Here is a 19895-nt window from a genome sequence, read left to right as displayed (position 1 = left end):
ATTTTCGGTTTGAACGTATTTCATTGTGCATTGATTGAGTTTTTATCCAAGGTGATCCCCGACACAGTCATTTCCAGCTGACATGCATTCACTTTGGCTCTGATCCAAGCCCAACTCGGAGATTTGTTGGCAGTCGGAAGCGACGAAAATTGTCTCCCCAATCCTTTTCTTTTTTCTTTTTTTTTTTTTTTTTGCAGTCTTCTATTTTGTTGCGAGTGAAAGGCGTCTAAGATGTCACGTCCACCCGGTCAAAGGCGTGCAAACGTGTTCGGAGCGTTTGTGGTCACGTGTAAATCGACGTCCGAGTGGCATCAGAACAGGCAAGCTTATTGTGACTAGTATAGTCCGTCCATCATTTGCTTTGGAGTCGAATTTGTTGACTGCAAACTATTTGCGTGGAATATCCTCTCCTGTGAGCGATGGGAACGCCACTGGCCGCGCGCCTTGTGCGTATTCTTGCGTTGAGCGCCGCGTGGACTTCGTCAAGTGAGTAATTTGCGATTTCGGAGTTGGATTGGTACGGAAGAGGATTACGGCCGGTGAAGAAGAAAAAGGGGTGACAGGTTTCTGACTTTAAAGTGAGAATTTTTAAATCAGAGAGTGGGTATTCTCACTTTAAAGTCAGAATTTTCACTGTAAAGTCACAATTTAGACTTTATCGTCAGAATTTTCACTTTATAGTCAAAATTTCGACTTTGAAGTGGGAATTTAGACTTTCAAGTGAGAATTCAGACTTTAAAGTCACAATTCAGACTTTAAAGTTACAATTTTCACTTTAAAGTGAAGTCAGAATTCTTGAGAAAAAAAAATCAGAATCCCGTTCCTCTCACAGGCCCTAATCCTCTTTCGTATATTGGGACTTTGAAGCTGTTGTAAATCATCTTTTTGCCCGACGGCACTGTAGTGTCCATGGATATTCTGCACGGACATGAAAAGATGTGCTAAATTGAACAGGTGTATGCCTCACATCAGGCCTGAATGCAAATGATCTAAAGGTACAACCTTTAAATCCTTTGCATTCAGGAATTATCAATAAACTATAACAGAATAAAAATTAAGTGACAAATGACTTATTTAAGGTCTCCTGGATGATTTTGATCTTATTTCTTGTTTAACGAGCAAATGACGTAACCGGCAAATCCATGATGACAAACTAAATGTAAAAACTACGTCACGACTTTGGCTTTGATCCAACTCGCAGGTTTGCGCCCGGTTCGAAGCTCAAAAGGTGACTTCCCCGCCCCACTTTATCCTTGTGAAATGCTTGCTTTGTTTGCCCTTCTCGAATAAAATATCGACAAAAATAAATGAAGTTTTTCGTTGCTCAGCGGTTGTAGTCAAACGGGCCAAATGACGTCACATGCCCTCAGAAAGCCGGCGGCGTGCGCGCGCCTGCTGTTTGTAAGCTGTGCGAGGGTAAGTGGAAGGCACCCATCCGCTCGCCACTGTCCGCGGTCTGTTTGGCCCCTCGTGGACTCCCAGACGATAAGAACGCACCCGACCCAACAACAAACAAAAAAAAAACAATAACATAGAATGCTTTAAAATAAGTAGGAGGAAGCATAGCTCGACACGCTCGACTGCCTGAGCCACGGCCTCAATACCACAGAGTTTTGTTGTGAAGGGAAACGAGGTGTCGTCGACCCGCGGCTCCAGAGCCACATGCGGCTCTTTAGCATTCTCGAGCAGCTCGCTGGAGCTTTTGCAAAAATGCGTGAAAATGGAAAGATGTTTTTTGTTTTTTTTGTTGGTTATTTTAAATGTTTTTAGAGCATAAGCATAACACATTTATATGCTGTAAAAATGTATGTAGTTGTAAATATATTAAAAATACCGAATTTCAGAATGGTGCCAAATAGCAAAATTGGGTCGTAGCCTGCGACATAGCACAGGCGAGTTGTAAACAACCAGATGTGTGAGTGATGGGCCAAGGAATCAAAAGGCAAAATTTCTGATGAGAAACCATTCGCCGATGGCGAGTGCATGAAGGATTCATTCATTAAAATATCAGAGTGCCTATTTTCGGACAGTGAGGGAAAGGGTAATTAAAATGGCAAACACTATCACCGATCAGCAAATCAAGGACATCAACTCAGCTCCAGCTTTCTCAATTGCCTGTGACGTGACCGATATCGAACAGACAGCTCTGCTATGCAGGTACGTGAACTCTTTCGTATATCAGTAGTCACCTGGTGCCTAATTCTCTCCAGGATGCGCAGCAGGGAGAATAGACATTTAATTATTAATGTTCGGTTTTTATTTGTAGCCTGCTTCATTATTTCAATAGTAGGCATACAGCTTATGTATTGACAGTCTATGTAGCCTTATAAAAGGCTTTTAGATTTTTGCGACTCCAGGTCGGTATGTTTTGTTGGGGAGGCAATATGGCTCTCTGAACATTTTGGGTTGCCGACCCTTGAGGTGAAGAAATAAAAAAGTGACTTGCAGGAAAACCAAGTTTGGTTACCCCCAACTTTACTTGACGTTCGCCCATTACATTGCTGTGTTTTCTCCATGACGCTAACAAAGGAGCCACATCAATAATGTGGGGCTCAGGTTCTTAGAGCAAGCAGTACATAAATCATCCACACGATGGCGTATTTGATCATGTCTTTTGTGGGCTAAGTGTACAAATTAGTGTCATTTAGTGGTGAGCTAATAGAAGGCAACAACGAAAAACGGAAAGCGCGTGCCTTTTTATTCAATGCGTCACAAGTTGCCTGCCACATTGTCGATGCAAGATAAATGCCACCACAAACGACTAAATCTCAAGCTTCTTTTCTCTATTTTAACGTTATCCTTTTGACAGCTGATCCATTTTCATTTTCGTCCAATAGTCACTAGCAGTGAGGTGTGTTCAGTGTGTTGTTTGCATCTGAATGACATTTAGGACTTTGAAAATCTGAAAAAAATAACACGGGAGAATGGCATCGTCAGTGCAAATGGAGAAACATGCACTGGAATGAATGCTGGTTAGAAAAATAACCTAAATTCGTTTTAAAGACAGACCGATTGGATTGACCAACTACTTAGGTTAATTTGAACCAACTTTCTGTCTTTCAAAACAAAACTCGATACAAATGCCAAGACGCTGCTGACAAGACGGTTATGCCAGTACGTCATACAAGTCTCAAATGTGTCCTCAGCTGATCCCGGCTCAGCGTGTGAGGAAGACTGGCTCCCTTTCGGCTCCAATTGCTACAAGAAGATGGAGACCCCCAATGGTTGGCTGGGGGCTCGGCACGACTGCGTCTGGGAGGGCGGCGACCTGGTCTCCGTTGCCTCGTCGGACGAGGAAGCCTTCGTGAAGGACAAAATGGGCGACGTCCCTTTCTGGATCGGACTCTCCAATCTGGTGAGACGGAAGCGCAAGCAGTTGATTCTCTACTGGTACGCGATTGACAAGTGGGATTGGTCTCTGCAGAATTGCGACGAGGCTTGGTGTCAGTATGACAAGGAGCAAAAGAAGCTGACTTGGTCCGATGTCCGCGTGACTGCGACCTACTCCAACTGGACTAAAGGTCTAAATGGAAAGTAAGAAGGTTACGTTTTGCGTCCTTTCACTGTCAGTGTCCTTTTCCAAAATGGCAAAGAGCATCGTTGTTAGAGATTTGCTCACTCTAACTTATTTTGCAACAACCACACGGCAGACAAGCAAGTCCTGTTAGACACCTGCAGGTGGATAGTTCACTCGTTCAAGGAATGAAGTCTGAACCCTCCTTCCTGCAAGAGGATATTTATTAAGAGAAACAGAGTGGGGGTATGAGTAGGCTGGCCTGAAAGCCCTTGTCCTCTAATCTAAACATGTCAGGGGATGTTTTACGACCTTGTGATAAAGAGGACAAGGTAAGGTATTTATTACCTGTTTCATTCCAACATAATCCTACGATAAAGATAACCTGGAAAACCCTAACAATCGTGATGAGGGGGAAAAAAGAGCTCTTGTCAATTTTTTACCAGAAAATAAGAAGAAATACTGAGATGCTTTTCACGACTTCTCCCTACAGCTCCGATGTGGAGTCCTGCGCGTACATCAACCTTGGCGTGTACTACGGGAATCAGCCAGGAAAGTGGCGACACGGCTCGTGCGGATCCTCGTTGCCATACATGTGCGAGCGCTCGCTGGACGGTAAGCCCACACGAATTATATTATGATGTCAAAAGGAACATTTCAAACGTGTGGTCTTTTTGCAGACTGCCTGGAGGGCAGGCAGTGTTCCTTTAAAGACTTTGGTTACGATCGAGTGGAGAGTGAGTGGCTGCCACGCTTGTTTGTACTCCTGCACCGTCCCACCGTGCTTTTCCAATCCAAGTTTGTTTGTGGCTTCAGCTTCCTCCTGCGACCCTGGCGACTTCCTGTTCGACGACTCTTGCTATCATTTTGGGCGGGAGAAGATGAATTGGCAGCCCGCTGAGGACTTCTGCAAGGGACGCAAAAGTCACCTGGCCAGCGTCCACTCACAGGACGTAGTCAAATTCTTGTCAGGTGAGCGCCAAGACAAACCGACAATTCCACGATCATCCCGCAATGCTCACCAGCATCTTTGCAACTTGCGCTTGTTCTGCCTTTCTCAAGATCACGTAAGCTATCACAGTTGGGTGGGACTCGCAAGGAAGAATGGCAATTATGAGTATACTGATGGAACATCTATAGTAAGTGAAATGTTTAAGTGACCTAAAAAGTTGTCATTTGTCCAGAATGATATGATATGAATGAATGAGATGTCGTACTGAAATGCAAAAGATAAAAGTGAGATACAAAGTGTCATTTAAACAGGAAAAAGCTTTCTTGAACAAAAACAAAAAAGTCAAACTTTGACCTGAATGGCCGCAATGTTACGAGAAGAGCGACGAAGAAATGTTTTCCAGAAAATCAGCTGGAACAAGGACAAAGCTGCAGTTTGATGGCAATTGTAATTGACAAGAAACAAAAGCCATCATGCGCTCAAGTTATCTGTCATGTGTGCAGGACGACACCCCACTATTGCAATATTTCGAATACGGCTGCATAGCTGTGCTCCATGGTCTTAGGGACTTTGGCTGCGACACCAACAACTTTGGAGCCATCTGCAAAAAAGGTCTGAAAGTCACGACGGCTCCCTTTGCCCTTTCACGCACGCGCTCATTATTGATCCCTCTTGCAGCTAAGGTCCGAAAGGCTCTTACTGCTCATCCGTCATCAATATTCAGGCCAGGTGGGCGTCACATCCGTGGTCGCGCTCTTGTTGCCATTTGGCCCTCAAGTCACGCGAATCTCGCTTACAGGCTGGAGCGAAAAGTGCGGCAGGTGGATGGCGAACCCGGCCAACGACTTCTGCTACCTGATCAGCCACAACCAGGACGTGACCTGGCAGGAGGCGCGAGACAAATGCGTCTACCACGGAGGCGACCTGCTCAGCCTTGCCGACGACACTGAACAGAAGTTCATACAAGGTAAATTGCCCGGAGGACACGATGGAGGCTCGCACAGTTTATACTGCATGGACTCCAGAAGGAACAATGCACCTCTTGATTGTTGTTTAACTTTGGAAGATCTGCGCGACATTCCCCTGACTCTATGGTTGGGCGCCAATGCCGAGATCACTGAAGGCAGCAAGTGGACTGATGGATCCCCGTTCACTTACAAAAACCTGAAAGCAGGTCGGTCTAAAACCCGGCAAATGTTTGTCGGCGACAAAACTGACGAGTGCTTAGCGTCCGTCGTCTCCTTCCAGATAACGCCAGTGACGCCACTGGCGGACGCTGCCTTTCCTTGCTCACTGCCGACGGCGACTGGAAATTTGACCAATGCCGAAAAAACAGCAGCTACATCTGCAAGAGAAGAGGAAGAGGTAACGTGACGCTTGGCCGATTAGCACTGACTTCTGAAGTCCTCTCGATGAAATATGCCTGCGTGTTGTGAGCGTGTCAATTGTCAAGTCATGGAGCTAACGCAATTGGCAAAACTGGAATTAAGACTGCAGCTGGTCTGAATTTCTTGTTTCCCACAACATTGGTGGCAAAACGTTGATAATTCTGTGATAAATTGTATTCGCTGGTCAGTTGGCAGCCTTGAGTGCCTTGAAAGGCGCCTTATAAATAAAATGTATTCTTATTATTAGTTGTTCTTCGGGAACTCGCTGTTGAAAGTGGCTTCCTCAGGGAAGGAAAAAATATCTCAAGACAATCAGTTGATTGGAAAAATATTTTATTCCTTCAAGATGTGGAAATGTCTCACATCCAGAAAAGTTCCTCCCGTGATTTCCAGACTCTGTGCTTTTTACATTGAGTCTCTACCCTCAGCGGTCTCAAACCAAACCACTCATTGTTAAAACTCTGATCCCAGACTGCCAGTATTATCTCGGGGGAAAGATGGTCACAAACAAGACTGCTTGATGGTTAAATTTGGATCGGAGCCAGCTGAGCCAATTCTATTCTCTGTACTCGTACGTCAGCGTTTCTTGAGGGCTAAAAGTACCCACGACCTGAGGCCCACACTCAACAGAGATGCGCTTGAATAAGTGGAATATGGGTCAAATAAGAATATTCTACAATCCCCCAAATGTTTCCTCAGTCGATCAGAAGTCATGTGATATGGTCGACGGGTGGCTCACTTTCGGGTTCAGCTGCTACAAGAAGATGGCGACCCCCAACGGTTGGCTGGGGGCTCGGCACGATTGCGTCGGGGAGGGCGGCGACCTGGTCTCGGTCGCCTCATCGGGCGAGGAAGCCTTTGTGAAGAAGCAAATGGGCAACGACGACCCCTTCTGGATCGGACTCTCCAATCTGGTGAGACGGAAGCGCAAGCAGTTGATTCTCTACTGGTACGCGATTGACAAGCGGGATTGGTCTGTGCAGAAATGCGAAGAGGCTTGGTGTCGGTATGACAAGAAGCAAAAGAAGCTGACTTGGTCCGATGTCCGCGTGACGGGAAACTACTCCAACTGGGACTCCCGTCAGGTTGGAAGGTAAAAAAGTCACGTCTTGATGTCCTTTCACTGTCAGGCAAGGTTTTGGGGCCCCTTTCCAAAATGGAAAAGAGCACAGTGGAGGGGAAAAAAGACCTTTTGTGAAGTTTTCACCAGAAAGCAAGAAAAAAATACTGAAATGCTTATCACGACTTCTCCTGACAGCTCCGACGTGGATTCCTGCGCGTACGTCAACCAAGGCGTGTGGACTCAGCCAGGAAAGTGGCGGCACGGCTCGTGCAGATCCTCGTTGCCGTTCATGTGCGAGCGCCCGCTGGACGGTAAGCCTGCTCAGGAGTTGTCATGTTGATGTCGAAAGGGACATTTCACTTGTGTGGTCTTTTTGCAGACTGCCCGGAGGGCCGGCCGTGTTCCTTGAAAGACTTTGGTTACCTTCGAGTGGAGAGTGAGTTGCTGCCACGCTTGTTTTTACTCTTGCACCGTCCCGCCGTGCTTCTCTAATCCAAGTTTGTTTGTGGCTTCAGCTTCCTCCTGCGACCCTGGCGAATTCCTGTTTGACGAGTCTTGCTATCGTTTCGAAGGGGTGAAGAAGGTGCAGTGGGTCGCTGAGAGGGTTTGCAAAAGAAACAAAGGTCATCTGGCCAGCGTCCTCTCAGCGGATGAAGGCAATTTCTTGGCAGGTCAGCAAGTGCCAAGAAACATCCGACAAGTGGATGCTCTTTTTGTGCTGAAGCGCTTGTTCTGCTTTCCTCAAGCTCACATGCGAGACGCAGGAAGATCTCAGCCTTTTGTGGGACTGAAGAAGAAGAAAAACATTTTCGAGTGGATTGACGGAAAATCTACAGTAAGTAAAAAATTTACTGCAGTCTAAAGAAGTTGGCATTTGCCTCTGCCCAAAGGCAAAAGATTGGAATTGAATAGAAAAATGCTTTTGAAGTAAATAAGCTGGAACATTTGGGGAACAAACTTGCCATTTCTCCTTTAGAATGATATTAAAATGAACAAGAAAACTTGAATGACGTTTAAAAAAAAAAAAAAAAAATCAGTCTTGTAGGATAAAGTGCAGAATTTGACGGAATTCCGGAGAATAAAACAGGATGACATGATGAAACTGGTCCCAGTATGCAGTTTTCACCGAAACGCTCAAAGCTGTGATTTCACCAAAAGAACGTTGAAATGCTCCAGCACGGAATGGAAAAACTCATTCAACCAAGCGTAACACAAAACAGGCTCAAGTGGCGTCCGACGTGTCGTCCGCAGGACTATGTCACGCAGTTGGTGGGAAAAAAGTCTACAGGACTCGAAGAGTGCTTTGCTCTGTCAGCTTCTGGACAATTTGATGAGTGGTCATGCGCTAAAGAGCAGCCATCGATCTGCAAAAAAGGTCCGCAAGTCACCGCAGCTCACTTTGCCCTTGAACCTGGCATTGCTCTCTTTTTTGATCCCCCTTGCGTTCTTGCAGCCAAGGTACAAGGGGCTCTCCCTGTTCTGCCGTCATCAACATGGGGACCAGGTAAGCATCCCACCCTGCAGCCGACATTCGGTCAGTCGTCGCTTTGCCCTCAAGTGACACGGGTCTCGCTTGCAGGCTGGAGCAAAAAGTGCGGCTGGTGGATGGACAACCCGTCCAACGACTTCTGCTACCTGATCAACCACAACCGTGCCAAGACCTGGCAGGAGGCGCGAGACAACTGCGTCGGCCTCGGAGGCGACCTGCTCAGCATCACCCACTTTGATGAACAGAACTTCATACAAGGTAAACCTCCCAGAGGACTCGATAGAGGCTCGCACAGTTTATGCCCCGTGGACTCCAGAAGGAACAATGCTCTTAGACACACACCTGTACGATCTTCAAACTCTTGGTCGTTGTTTAACTTTGATCCAAAGGTCTGTACGCTCGTCCCCTGAGCAGTCCCACTTTGTGGTTGGGCGCCAATGCCAATATCACTAACGGCATCGAGTGGATTGACGGATCGACGTCCACTTACAAAAACCTGAAAAGAGGTCGGCCTCCAACCCGGGGAATGTTTGTCGGCGACAAAACGGATGAGTGCTTAGCATTTGTCGTCTCTTTCCAGGCATCGCCGGAGAAGGCCCCAGTGGAAGCTGCCTTTCCTTGCTCACTGCCGACGGCCGCTGGGCACAAGCCGATTGTGAGGAGAAGCGCAGCAGCTACATCTGCAAGAGAAGAGGAAGAGGCATGGTTTGACATTGGTCTTATTCTTAGAATGAGTTGTGTCATCAGACATGAACTTAGAATGAGTTGTGTCATCAGATATGAAGTATTTAGGAAGGCCTTTTCTAAAGTCCTTTGATTCTCGGTGCTGCAGTTGACACGATTGGTAAAAAACTCACTGGAGTTTAATTTCCACAAAATGCTGACAAGACAGTCATGCCATTACGTGCAGATAATTCTATATTTCTGCCATTCTAAATAACGGCATAATAATGGTGTCCTCAGCCATTCCTAAATCAGCATGTGAGAAGGGGTGGAGTCTTCACCAGTCCAGTTGCTACAAGAAGATGGAGACCCCCAACGGTTGGCTGGGGGCTCGGTACAACTGCTTCTGGGAGGGCGGCGACTTGGTCTCCATCGCCTCATCGGACGAGGAAGCCTTTGTGAAGAAGGAAATGGGCAAGAACCCCTTCTGGATCGGACTCTCCAATCTGGTGAGACGAAAGCGCAAGCAGTTGATTCTCTACTGGTACACGATTGACAACCAGGATTGGTCTCTGCAGAGATGCGACGAGGCTTGGTGTCGGTATGACAAGGAGCAAAAGAAGCTGACTTGGTCAGATGCTCGTGAGACGATGACCTACTCCAACTGGGCTCCAGGTCAAGTTGGAAGGTAAGAAGGTCATGTCTTGAATGTTAGGCAATCTTTGGGGCCCCTTTCCAAAATGGGAAAGAGCACATGTGACGAGGTGGGGGGGGGAAGTCTTTTGTTAAAGGAGAGCAAGAAAAGAACCTCCAATTCATCCTGTTTGTAAGATGCTTTTCACGACTTCTCCCGAAAGCTCCGACGTAGAGTCCTGCTCGTACGTCAACCAAGGCTCGTGGACCGAGAGTCAGCCAGGAAAGTGGCGACAAGCCTCATGCGGATCCTCGTTGGCGTTCATGTGCGAGCGCTCGCTGGACGGTAAGCCTGCTCAGGAGTTGTCATGTTGATGCCGAAAGGGACATTTTAATTGTGTGGTCTTTCTGCATTTTAATTGTGTGGTCTTTCTGCAGACTGCCCAGAAGGCCGGGAGTGTTCCTTGAAAGACTTTGGTTACGATAGAGTGGAGAGTGAGTGGCTGTCACTCTGGTTTTTACTCCTGCATCGTCCCGCCGTGCTTTTCCAATCCAAGTTTGTTTGTGGCTGCAGCTTCCTCCTGCGACCCCGGCGACTTCCTGTTCGACGATTCTTGCTATCATTTTGAGTGGAAACGTAAGAATTGGCAGGCCGCCGAGAACTTCTGCAAGGGACGGGATGGTTACTTGGCCAGCGTCCACTCAGAGGACGAAAACAAGTTCTTGGCTGGTGAGTACCAAGACAAACCGACAATTCTGTGATCATCCCGCAATTATCACTGGCATCTTTGCAACTAGCGCTTGTTCTGCTTTCCTCAAGCTCACGTGCGAGATGTTAAAGGATATTGGCCTTTCATGGGACTCAAGAAGAACAAAGACAACAAATTTTACTGGAGCGACGCAACGTCTGCAGTAAGCAAAACGTCTACAGCTGTCTAAAATGTGTCCAGAATGAGATATGAGAAAGCCAAAGTTGGGTTGGTCACAATGTTGCAAGAGCAGAAAAAAATGTGTTAAGTTTCAAAGGGGCATGGCCACGAACACAGATCAACTTGCAGTTGTTTTAAGACAAATAAAATTGACAAGCTTGAATAAAATAGTTATATACAGTTTTTTTTGTCTGGTCATATAAAAGTGCAGAATTGTATAGATGGACAGTCTAAGAACAAAATAGGAACATTGTAGTTGTTGATGTTAAAAATGGAGTACAGTAATGAGAAAAGAAAAAAAACTGAACGTTTGAAGAATATAAGTTGCAACACCAAACGCACTCAATTGGTATTCATCCTGTCATCCGCAGGACTACATCACGCTGAGGGGAGAACAGTCTACAGGACGCGGTGACTGCTTTGCTCTGTCAGCTTCTGGACGATTTCATCAGTGGCCCTGCACTGAAGAGCAGCCATCTGTCTGCAAAAAAGGTCCAAAAGTCACCACAACTCACTTTGCCCTTTGACCTCTCACTGCTCTCTCGTGTTTGATCCCCCTTGCGTTTTTGCAGCCAAAATCCGAGAGGCTCGCCATGATGAGCCGCAAGCAGGTGGGCATCCCATCCTGCGGCCGACACGTGATTGGTCATTGGCCAGTTGGCCCTCAAGTGACGCGAGTCTTTCTTGCAGGCTGGAGCGAAAAATGCGGCTCGTGGGTGGAGAACCCCTACAGCGACTTCTGCTACTTGATGAACCACAACCATGCCAAGACCTGGCAGGAGGCGCGAGACGACTGCGTCCACCTCGGAGGCGACCTGCTCAGCATCACCGACAACACGGAGCAGCAGACCATCATACAAGGTAGGCTTATGGGCTTGATCGGGACTGTTGGTTGAGAATCTTGTGATATTTGTAGATGCTGGGGTATATGCCAAAGAAAGTGACATTTTAAAAAAGAACTTTCTTGCCAGTTGTCTTTCATTGCTCAAGACAAAGAAAACGTTGTTTGTGACGTCACTTGCAGTTGGTTACCAGACTGCAAGTGGTTGTTTATCATGACATTTTTTGCATCTGACCGGAAAAAGACAGCTATAGGGATTGACAGATCTTGCTTTTAAAAGGCCGCCATACAAAAGACAGTATACAAAAGAAACTCGTCATTATAGAGCAGGGGTCTCAAACTCTAGTCCTCGGGGGCCGCATTTCTACAGGTTTTCCAAGTTTCCCTCGTTACACACCTGATTCAAATGATCAGTTCATCCTCACGTTCTGCAGGAGCCTGATAAGTCAAAGTCAAAGTCAGCTTTATTGTCAATTTCTTCACATGCCAAAGACACACAAAGAAACCGAAATTTCGTTCCCCCCTATCCCACGGTGACAAGACATGGCCCACAACAGACAAACAAGTAAACAAGTATAACAAAAGCGTGCTGAATAAATAATGAATAAATAACAACAAATAAATAAATAAATAAGAGGAGCAAAAAAAAGGAGCAAGTGCGCATACAGCAGACATTCCAGAAAATAGCGCAACAGTGCCGCACGCTACGCAGAAGGGGGTAGCGAGTTCAGGGCCCTAACAGCCTGGAGAAAGAAGCTGTTGGCGAGTCTGGTGGTGCGGGAGCGCAGGCTCCTGTACCTCTTCCCAGAGGGCAGAAAGTCAAACAAAGAGTGAACCGGGTGACTCACATCTCTCGCAATCGAGGTTGCCTTGCGGGTGAGATGGGAGGTGTAAATGTCCTTCAGGGAGGGGAGCGAAGCACCAATAATCTTACCAGCCGTATTCACTATGCGCTGCAGGGCCTTCAAGTTCTGTTCAGTGCAGTTACCACCCCAGACAGCGATGCAACTGGTGAGGACGCTCTCAATGGTGCCACGGTAGAATGTAGACAGGACTGCCTGAGGAGCACATGCACGCCTGAGCTTACGAGGGAAACTTGTAGGAATCCGGCCCCCGAGAACTGGAGTTTGAGACCCGTGTTAGAGAATTCGCCGAAAAACTTTGTTTCATTGAAGATCCAGTTCCTTCAATCTATGAAAACAATGTAAACACAGTAAAGCGCTAAACTTGAGATGATACAAAAATTGTTAACTGTATTTAACTTTCGTATCACGTGTCCAGGATGCCCTCATTGTCGTAGCATTAGCATCGGTCTTTCTGCTGATTTTAGAGCTGTGCCTTCTGTTGTCACTTCTTGTGGATGTATTTTGACTAGTCGTATCGGCTAGTTGCACGTTTTATTCTTGGGGAACGCAAGAATGTGTTAAATGCATTTGTAAGCTAGTATTAGCTTACTGCATTTAAAGTCTCAGCATTTAAAGAGACCGCACCAAAACTACTCAGAACGCGGGTAAAAGATGAGCTTGTGATGCTATGACTATGAGGAATTCAGACAAAAGATATGCTGTTCCAAAATGTCAAATTAATTTATAACCATGATATGTATAAGCTTAAGACATTCACTAGTGTCATCTTATTCATGTTTGATCCAAAGGTCTGGCCTTCGGTTTTAAAAACGCTTCTTCTCTGTGGTTGGCCACCAACACCACGATCACTCAAGAGGGCTGCAAGTGGACTGACGGGTCTCCCTTTCGTTACACCCACTGGACCACAGGTGGGTCTAAACGCCATCCAATATTTGTTGCCGACAGTCTGGAGCAATGGAGAGGAGCGCTAAGCATCTGCCGTCTCCTTACAGATAGCCCTAGTAAACCCTCTGATGAAAGCTGCCTTTCCTTTCACACTAAACGTGAACTGGGAAATTGGAAATTTGACAACTGCCAGAAGAAGAGAAACTACATGTGCAAGAAAAGAGCCAAAGGTAAGATGTGACTCATGGCCAATTCAGGTTGATGCCCATCTTTGGCTTTTGCCTCGCAGGACATAAACCGGAACCTCCACGCCATGACGGTAAGTCAATCTCCTTGAATCCTGAATGTTGACGTCAAAAGACGAAAGACGGAAAAAAGACACCACAGTGCGCGCACAGGTTTTCGGGAGATCCTTGTGTGCAACCAGCAGAAGCACGTCGACCTCTTTTGTCAGAGTGAGGGTCAAAACGTCATCCGCATCCAGTCGGCCTTCTACGGACGGAGGAGCGGCAGCCTATGTCCAACTCAGAACGCAACCAAGGGTAAGACAGGACATAAGCGATGTCGTCCGTGGTCCGACGATACGACCGTTGCAGCCAAATAAGCTTCCACTCGGCCTTGTGACTTGCAGAGACTTGCGTAGTGCGAGGAGCCCTCCCTCACTACAGGCAGAAATGTGACAACCGTCAATATTGTCTTGCTGACCCTTTTGAGGGCGTCCGGGAGACCTGCCCTGCAGTCTCCAAATACCTGCACTTGGTCTACAGCTGCGAACGGAAAGGTAGGCTTCACGTCTCTGTTGTGTAATGCGGTATCTCCCGACCAGAGTTGGGGTATGATGGCACATTGAATGGTCTGTCTGCTACGGACGTTGATGCGATGACTAAAAGGTTCAGGGGACCACTCACCATACAAGCTTGGCGACCATTGGCCTAGTGAATAGACGGCGCCTAACAATTCCCAAAACAATACAATACAAGGATTCCGTTATCAGAGATCGGTTGCAACATGATTCTGGGTTGTCCTCAGTGTGTCTTGACAATTTGGTCGAGGCGGACTCAGCGTTTGAAGCCTCCTCCTCGATGAGCGACGCCAGCCCAGTGAAAGCTCAATTGAGCAAGAATTCCTGCTGGAGACCGTCACAAGATCGTACGTAGACAACCGAAAGCTACTTCGGCGCTGGCAATTTGGTGTCCTGAGCGAACTTGTGTCCTGCAGCCTCCACCAGCTGGATCCAGGTGAACCTCGGTCACGTGAGAAAGGTGACTGGGATCGTCACCCAGGGCTGTCCTCACACTGACCGAAGGTCCTGGGTCATCGACTTTGAGATGAAGACGAGTGTTGATGGCAAAAGCTGGACAGATCACCCGGACGAAAAGGTGAGCGGCCAGCCAGTCGACTTGACGCCGACCGGGCTGCCCACACTTGCCATTACAAACGAGAGTGCTATTGCTAGTTTACCGGAGGGGGGGAGCACCGGTTTGGCTCTGCGTTTTCCGCTCAGCACGTCCGCATCCTGCCGCTGGAGGACAGCGTTGACTTCGGCCTCAGCTTTGACCTCTTGGGATGCGCACGTGACGGTAAGCGAGTCTCTCCCTCCGCTGCCGGGAAAAACATACAACCCATCTTTTGATATCACCTTTTGTCTGACAGATGCGATGACCTGTGACAGCATGTTCAACAGCCTCCACTTGACCAAGGCAATGACGTGAGTCGCACTTGCTTCGGTGTTTCCACGACGGTGGGCGCCTGTCGTCAATTTGCTTGTCCTTTCCTTCTGCAGCTTCCACTGCCCGCCCAAGTGCGCCAGCTCTAAACACAATGTCACCGGAACCTTGGTCTACAATAAGGTACGTACGTGATTGCTGACCCTTGGACTGGAGAGGTACTGGCTCTTGGCAGAAATAAACATTTCAAAGATGAACCTACATTTCAATTGGGATTTTGACATTAGTTCCATTTGAAAGATGATTTCATTTCCACACACCAATCAGAAAGTCAAATCCTCCCTATCGTGACCCGCCAGTTGAGTTCTTGACTTGATGTGAGTGGGATTTTCAAATGACTTCCAGTTGAAAGATTATTTCATTTCCACACATCACTCAGGAAATCAAATCCTCCCTATCGTGACCCGTCAGTTGAGTTCTTGACTTGATGTGAGTGCAGGACTCAAGCGTCTGCAAGGCCGCTATTCACGCCGGTGTCATTCGTAACGACATCGGAGGAGACTGTATTGTGATGAAAGCCGTGGCAAAGAAGGGCTTTGCTGGCTCCGGTCAGAACGGGATCACCTCCCTGAAGTGAGTGGCCAACGTTTATGGCAAAGCACCAATACGAGGCCTAGCTCATTGTCACATGTACGACCTGCAGGAATGCCGACTCGACGGATCACGCCTTCACATTTGCAGACGGAGGTGAGTTCACGGAGCATTTTTTCATGTCAAGTGCTGAACTACTGCTAACCTCGCACGGGATCTCACCTGCAGAACCGAGATGCTTGGGAGAGTCCTGGGAGGAGTTTGCGGGCTTCTGCTACAAAGCTTTTGAGGACAAGAAGGAGTGGGCCGCTGCTCAAGCTGACTGTAAGAAATTAGGTGCCAATCTGGTGTCCATCCTTTCTGAGGTGGAGCAGACGTGGGTGAAAAATGCTTCCGCCCTCGGTGCGTACAGCGTCTTCGTAGAACGGCTATCCCCTGAACGCTGGGTGAGAGATCTTCTCGCCTTTGTCCTCTGCAGACACCAGCGACATGTGGACCGGACTGAATGACCAGAGTGTCCTCGGCATGTTTGAATGGTCGGACCGCCACGAGGTGACCTTCACCGACTGGGCCCCGGAAGAACCCAAACACCTGAAAAAGGACTGTGTGGCGATGTCGCAAAAGGTGGGTGGCCAATTGACTGTTTGCAGGAACATCTGCACGATTCACTGAAATCCTTCTTGCTCATCTTTCAGGCTGGAAAATGGAAGCAGATGAGCTGCAAGATACCCAACAGCTTCATGTGCAAGATGCCCAAAGCGCATTATGCAATCACCTCAGAGAAGGCAGAGGAGAGCCATTCTGGTGACAGCGTACTCTTGCACAGAAGCAAGCTCGCCAAGTCAGCGAATGTAGTGAGTTGATTTTTTTCTCTCTCTCTGCATCCCTCGTTTCTGGACAGGTTCAAAAGACAGTTGTAATGATTTCCACACAATCTCATTTCAGTGTCAGATCTTAGCATTCGCATGCAATTTCTATTCAAGATGTTTTGATGACCAGTTATGTTTTGATTACATGTTTTCAGGTTGCTGGATCAGCGGTCGAGCTGAAGGGAGGTCTCCGTGTGAACAACGTCATCACCATCACAGGGCGAGCAAATAAACTGGCAGATTGGTGCGAGGACCCCCACCCACTCCCACACGAGCACAAGAATGCTAATACCACAAACACACTGTTGTACATCTGTGTTGCAGGTTTAAAATCAACCTGTTTGTGCCTGATGACGACACCGACAACGTGGTCGCGCTGCTCCTCAAGTTGAACTTTGTAACCAAGAAGATTTGGTTGTACTCCAGAGTGAACACAACTTGGAACGAAAGAGAGGAGCATCCCACGCAAAGCTCTGGACGCGGACAAGAAGTCAAGGTGACGTAAATCACACCATTTCTGCACACACTCTCACGAACAGTTTTGGGGTTTCCAAACTTTGGTGTGGAATGTTCCTTACCTTTGATTGGTGCCGGTTGGTTAATTCTATCTAATTGTCGCTTTGTTGTTTGTTCATATGCGCAAGGCGTATCCATACAACTGTCTGTCAAAATCCATTCCATCTTGTAGAACCTCCCTAAACATGCGTCAATCTTAAAAAATAATTGAGTGTTTCCAATGGGAAGCGGACATTTACTGGTTGAAGAGCACCTAGCCGCTAATAATTGGAGTGATTTTCTTTTTCAAACTACAAAAAGTGTGAAATGGAAATGTTACAGTCAAAAGGAAGTGCTCAAACCATCCCACCCTTCGTGATGCTACTCAGAAATGTCCACAATAAGATGAATTTTCTTCCAATCGCTAGCGAAACTGTAAGGCTAGCTCGCCAAAAAAAGTCACAAGTCCCAAAAATGTCAACGTGAACGTCACATCTCCCGCCTTTACTCGCTGCCATGCCGTTCACACTCATTACGCGCATGGTGTCCTTGTTGTTGCTCAGGTTGTCATCAAGTGCGCCGACGATCATTTCCAGATCACAATCAATGGCCTCGACGAGGTGACTTACAAATACAGAGAGGCCAATCTACAAAACATCACGCAGCTGATCGTGTGGGGTCACGTGTCCATCAAGGACATCAAGAAAAGCTCCGCTTAGACCAGTCTGCGCCAAAATGTGAGGACAGACGTCGTCAAAGTGTTCAAATTGTTTTTGGCACAGCCTTTTCCACCAGCCACAGATGGTTTGTGGGATAATTGTACAAAAGTAACCACTTAATAGTTTGATCTAATACTTAATCTTTGTCTAATGGGCTATTAGAAAAAGCCAGACTTGCATGCATTTTTTTTCTTTTTGATTGCCTTTGTACCTTTGTGTTCATTGCATTGAACTGCGCAGTATTTGTAGCTAAGAGATTTTCCTGGCCCGATCAAGAGACCCTTTTGATTGATTGGATGATGAGTAATGAGAAGAGAATGCAGTTTCTGGAGAAACTGCATGTGAAGGCAAAGAAGCTGGATGAAAACTTGGGATTGGGGAATGCTAGCGAATGATGTGAAAAGGCGAGAAATAACGACAAGGGAGAAAAATGGTAAGCGAGAAAAAAATGGTAACGCGAGAACCGTCAACGAGAAAAACGTACGATAAGCGAGAAAAAAAACGCGAGACAGCGATAACATGAGCGAGCAGTAAGCGAGAAAAACAAGAAGCGAGAACAACTAAGCAGAGTTAAGCGGGAATAATGGTAAGCGAGAAAAATAATAGGCAAGAAAAACGGTATGTGATAAAAGCGGTGCATGAGAAAAAAAAGTGAGGAAAAGCGGTAGGCGAGAGAAAACGATGAGAAAAAAATGAAGTGAGAAAAAGGTATGAAGGTGAAACTACGCTACAAAAAAAGGTAAGCGAGAAAAAACAATAGGCAAGAAAAACAGTAAGTGAGAAAAATCGTAAGAGAAAAAACTAAGCGGGAAAAAAGTTAGACACTATGTGAGAGAAACGGTAAGCAAGCGGTAAGCAAGAAAAAACGGTAAGTGTAAAAACGAAGCAAAAAAGATGTAGGTGAGAAAGACAGTAAGCACGCATTAAGCGACAAAAACATGGGAAGCAGGAAAATACTAAGTAAAAACATAAGTGAGAAAAACTAAGCGAGGAAAGAACAATTTTTCGCAACGGATCTACACGATTCACAAAAATGATACTTCCAACGGACAAAAAAACGATTAATTGGGAGAGAATCGACAAAATCGACAATTTTTTTTTTAAAATATTTTTTTGCTGGCTTTGCGGGCTCGACTGGGGAAACATGTCACGTGACCGGGATTAGCGTCTTGACCTGAATTAATTGATCGAAAGTTTTTGGGGTTTTTTTCCTGTGCGGCTTGCGGCCCTGTACCAAGTGACCCATGGACCGGTACTAGTCCGGGGCCCCTGATCTATAGCGCAGACGTCTAAAAACGTTCACTTTTAGACCTTCTTAGCCGAGTTTTAGCCTAGACGTCTAGGTAGACGACAAAATGCTCACAGGGCAGCGTCTCTGATTAGTTTGACATCACAGTGGATTGATGATAATTTCACCGTCGTTTTACATGCAAGAAAAGAACCTTCCACTTAAATTTTCCAAGTAGGCATTGGTGTAGCTAACTGAAATTATTGAACAAACAAGGTTATGCCGTTCTCAAAGTTCAGTTAGTCATTTTTTTTTAATATTTTTTTTGCAAAGAATTTATGTAGAAGAGGTTCTTATTTTAAAGTAATAGAAAAGTGAGATAAAGTAGACTGTTACTGTCATTCACTGTCAACTGTAACGTTTGCTTCTCGTTGCATTGAAAAATAAAAATGACATTTAAATTTGGTGGAATTATATTTTTTGTTTTTCAGTACTCTGTCAAGTAGTGTAATCAAAGTAGTCGTATTTATATTTTAAAAAAGTGGTATCGGGCGGCTCGGTGGCGCACTGGGTAGCACGTCCGCCTCACAGTTAGGAGGGTGTGAGTTCGATTCCACCTCCGGCCCGCCCTGTGTGGAGTTTGCATGTTCTCCCCGGGCCCACGTGGGTTTTCTCCGGGCACTCCGGTTTCCTCCCACATCCCAAAAATATGCTTGGTAGGCTGATTGAGCACTCCAAATTGTCCCTAGGTGTGAGTGCGAGTGCGAATGGTTGTCTCTGTGTGCCCTGCAAATGGCTGGCAACCGGTTCAGGGTGTCCCTCGCCTACTGCCCGATGACGGCTGGGATAGGCTCCAGCACACTCGCGACCCCCGTGAGGACTAAGCTACAGAAAATGGGTGGATGGGTATCGATGCATCCCTATCTCTACTTCATGTACTTAAAGCGGTTTTGCGTCATAAAGGCGTCCTAAGATTCTTAACGTGCGTGGGAACTAGTTGGTGCGCGTGGTGGAAGAATACACAGCGAGAGAGACTGTGGACCGAGGACGGCGGCGTGACCCACTCACATGATATACGCAATTTTGGACTGCTGCGTTCTCTC

General features: G+C 46.7%; 1 protein-coding gene across 1 annotated transcript; it reads left to right on the top strand.

The window, feature by feature from the left end:
* The first annotated feature begins 258 nt into the window (after nucleotides 1-258).
* On the top strand, nucleotides 259-19258 carry LOC148398719 (macrophage mannose receptor 1-like). Its single transcript, XM_088372509.1, has 50 exons — nucleotides 259-486; nucleotides 3147-3355; nucleotides 3425-3534; nucleotides 4008-4129; nucleotides 4195-4251; nucleotides 4331-4486; nucleotides 4577-4653; nucleotides 4970-5078; nucleotides 5145-5195; nucleotides 5266-5433; nucleotides 5533-5640; nucleotides 5715-5831; nucleotides 6554-6768; nucleotides 6838-6947; nucleotides 7113-7228; nucleotides 7297-7353; nucleotides 7433-7588; nucleotides 7664-7752; nucleotides 8169-8292; nucleotides 8371-8421; nucleotides 8497-8664; nucleotides 8796-8912; nucleotides 8987-9106; nucleotides 9370-9578; nucleotides 9648-9757; nucleotides 9927-10048; nucleotides 10141-10197; nucleotides 10277-10432; nucleotides 10523-10614; nucleotides 11003-11123; nucleotides 11204-11242; nucleotides 11322-11492; nucleotides 13127-13246; nucleotides 13331-13453; nucleotides 13513-13542; nucleotides 13622-13765; nucleotides 13855-14004; nucleotides 14253-14372; nucleotides 14442-14602; nucleotides 14680-14803; nucleotides 14877-14931; nucleotides 15007-15073; nucleotides 15390-15523; nucleotides 15594-15637; nucleotides 15710-15883; nucleotides 15960-16105; nucleotides 16177-16335; nucleotides 16506-16594; nucleotides 16675-16846; nucleotides 17409-19258. Exons 1-50 carry the CDS (start codon nucleotides 420-422, stop codon nucleotides 17562-17564), a joined length of 5919 nt encoding a protein of 1972 aa, XP_088228635.1. The 5' UTR covers nucleotides 259-419; the 3' UTR covers nucleotides 17565-19258.
* Nucleotides 19259-19895: the final 637 nt, after the last annotated feature.

The sequence above is a fragment of the Syngnathus floridae genome, chromosome 4, assembly GCF_059516105.1.
Source record: "Syngnathus floridae isolate MCC-2025c chromosome 4, RoL_Sflo_1.0, whole genome shotgun sequence".
Taxonomy (NCBI): Eukaryota; Metazoa; Chordata; class Actinopteri; order Syngnathiformes; family Syngnathidae; genus Syngnathus; species Syngnathus floridae.
The sequence above is the reverse complement of the archived record's forward strand: the minus strand, read 5'-3'. Positions and strand labels throughout refer to the sequence as shown.

Excerpts from the sequence above, each read along its gene's own strand:
- LOC148398719 (XM_088372509.1), top strand. The coding sequence starts at position 420 with ATGGGAACGCCACTGGCCGCGCGCCTTGTGCGTATTCTTGCGTTGAGC. Across the intron at positions 4,130-4,194 it reads GTGCGAGCGCTCGCTGGACG|ACTGCCTGGAGGGCAGGCAG; the intron begins GTAAGCCCACAC and ends GTCTTTTTGCAG. Across the intron at positions 13,543-13,621 it reads GGAACCTCCACGCCATGACG|GTTTTCGGGAGATCCTTGTG; the intron begins GTAAGTCAATCT and ends GTGCGCGCACAG.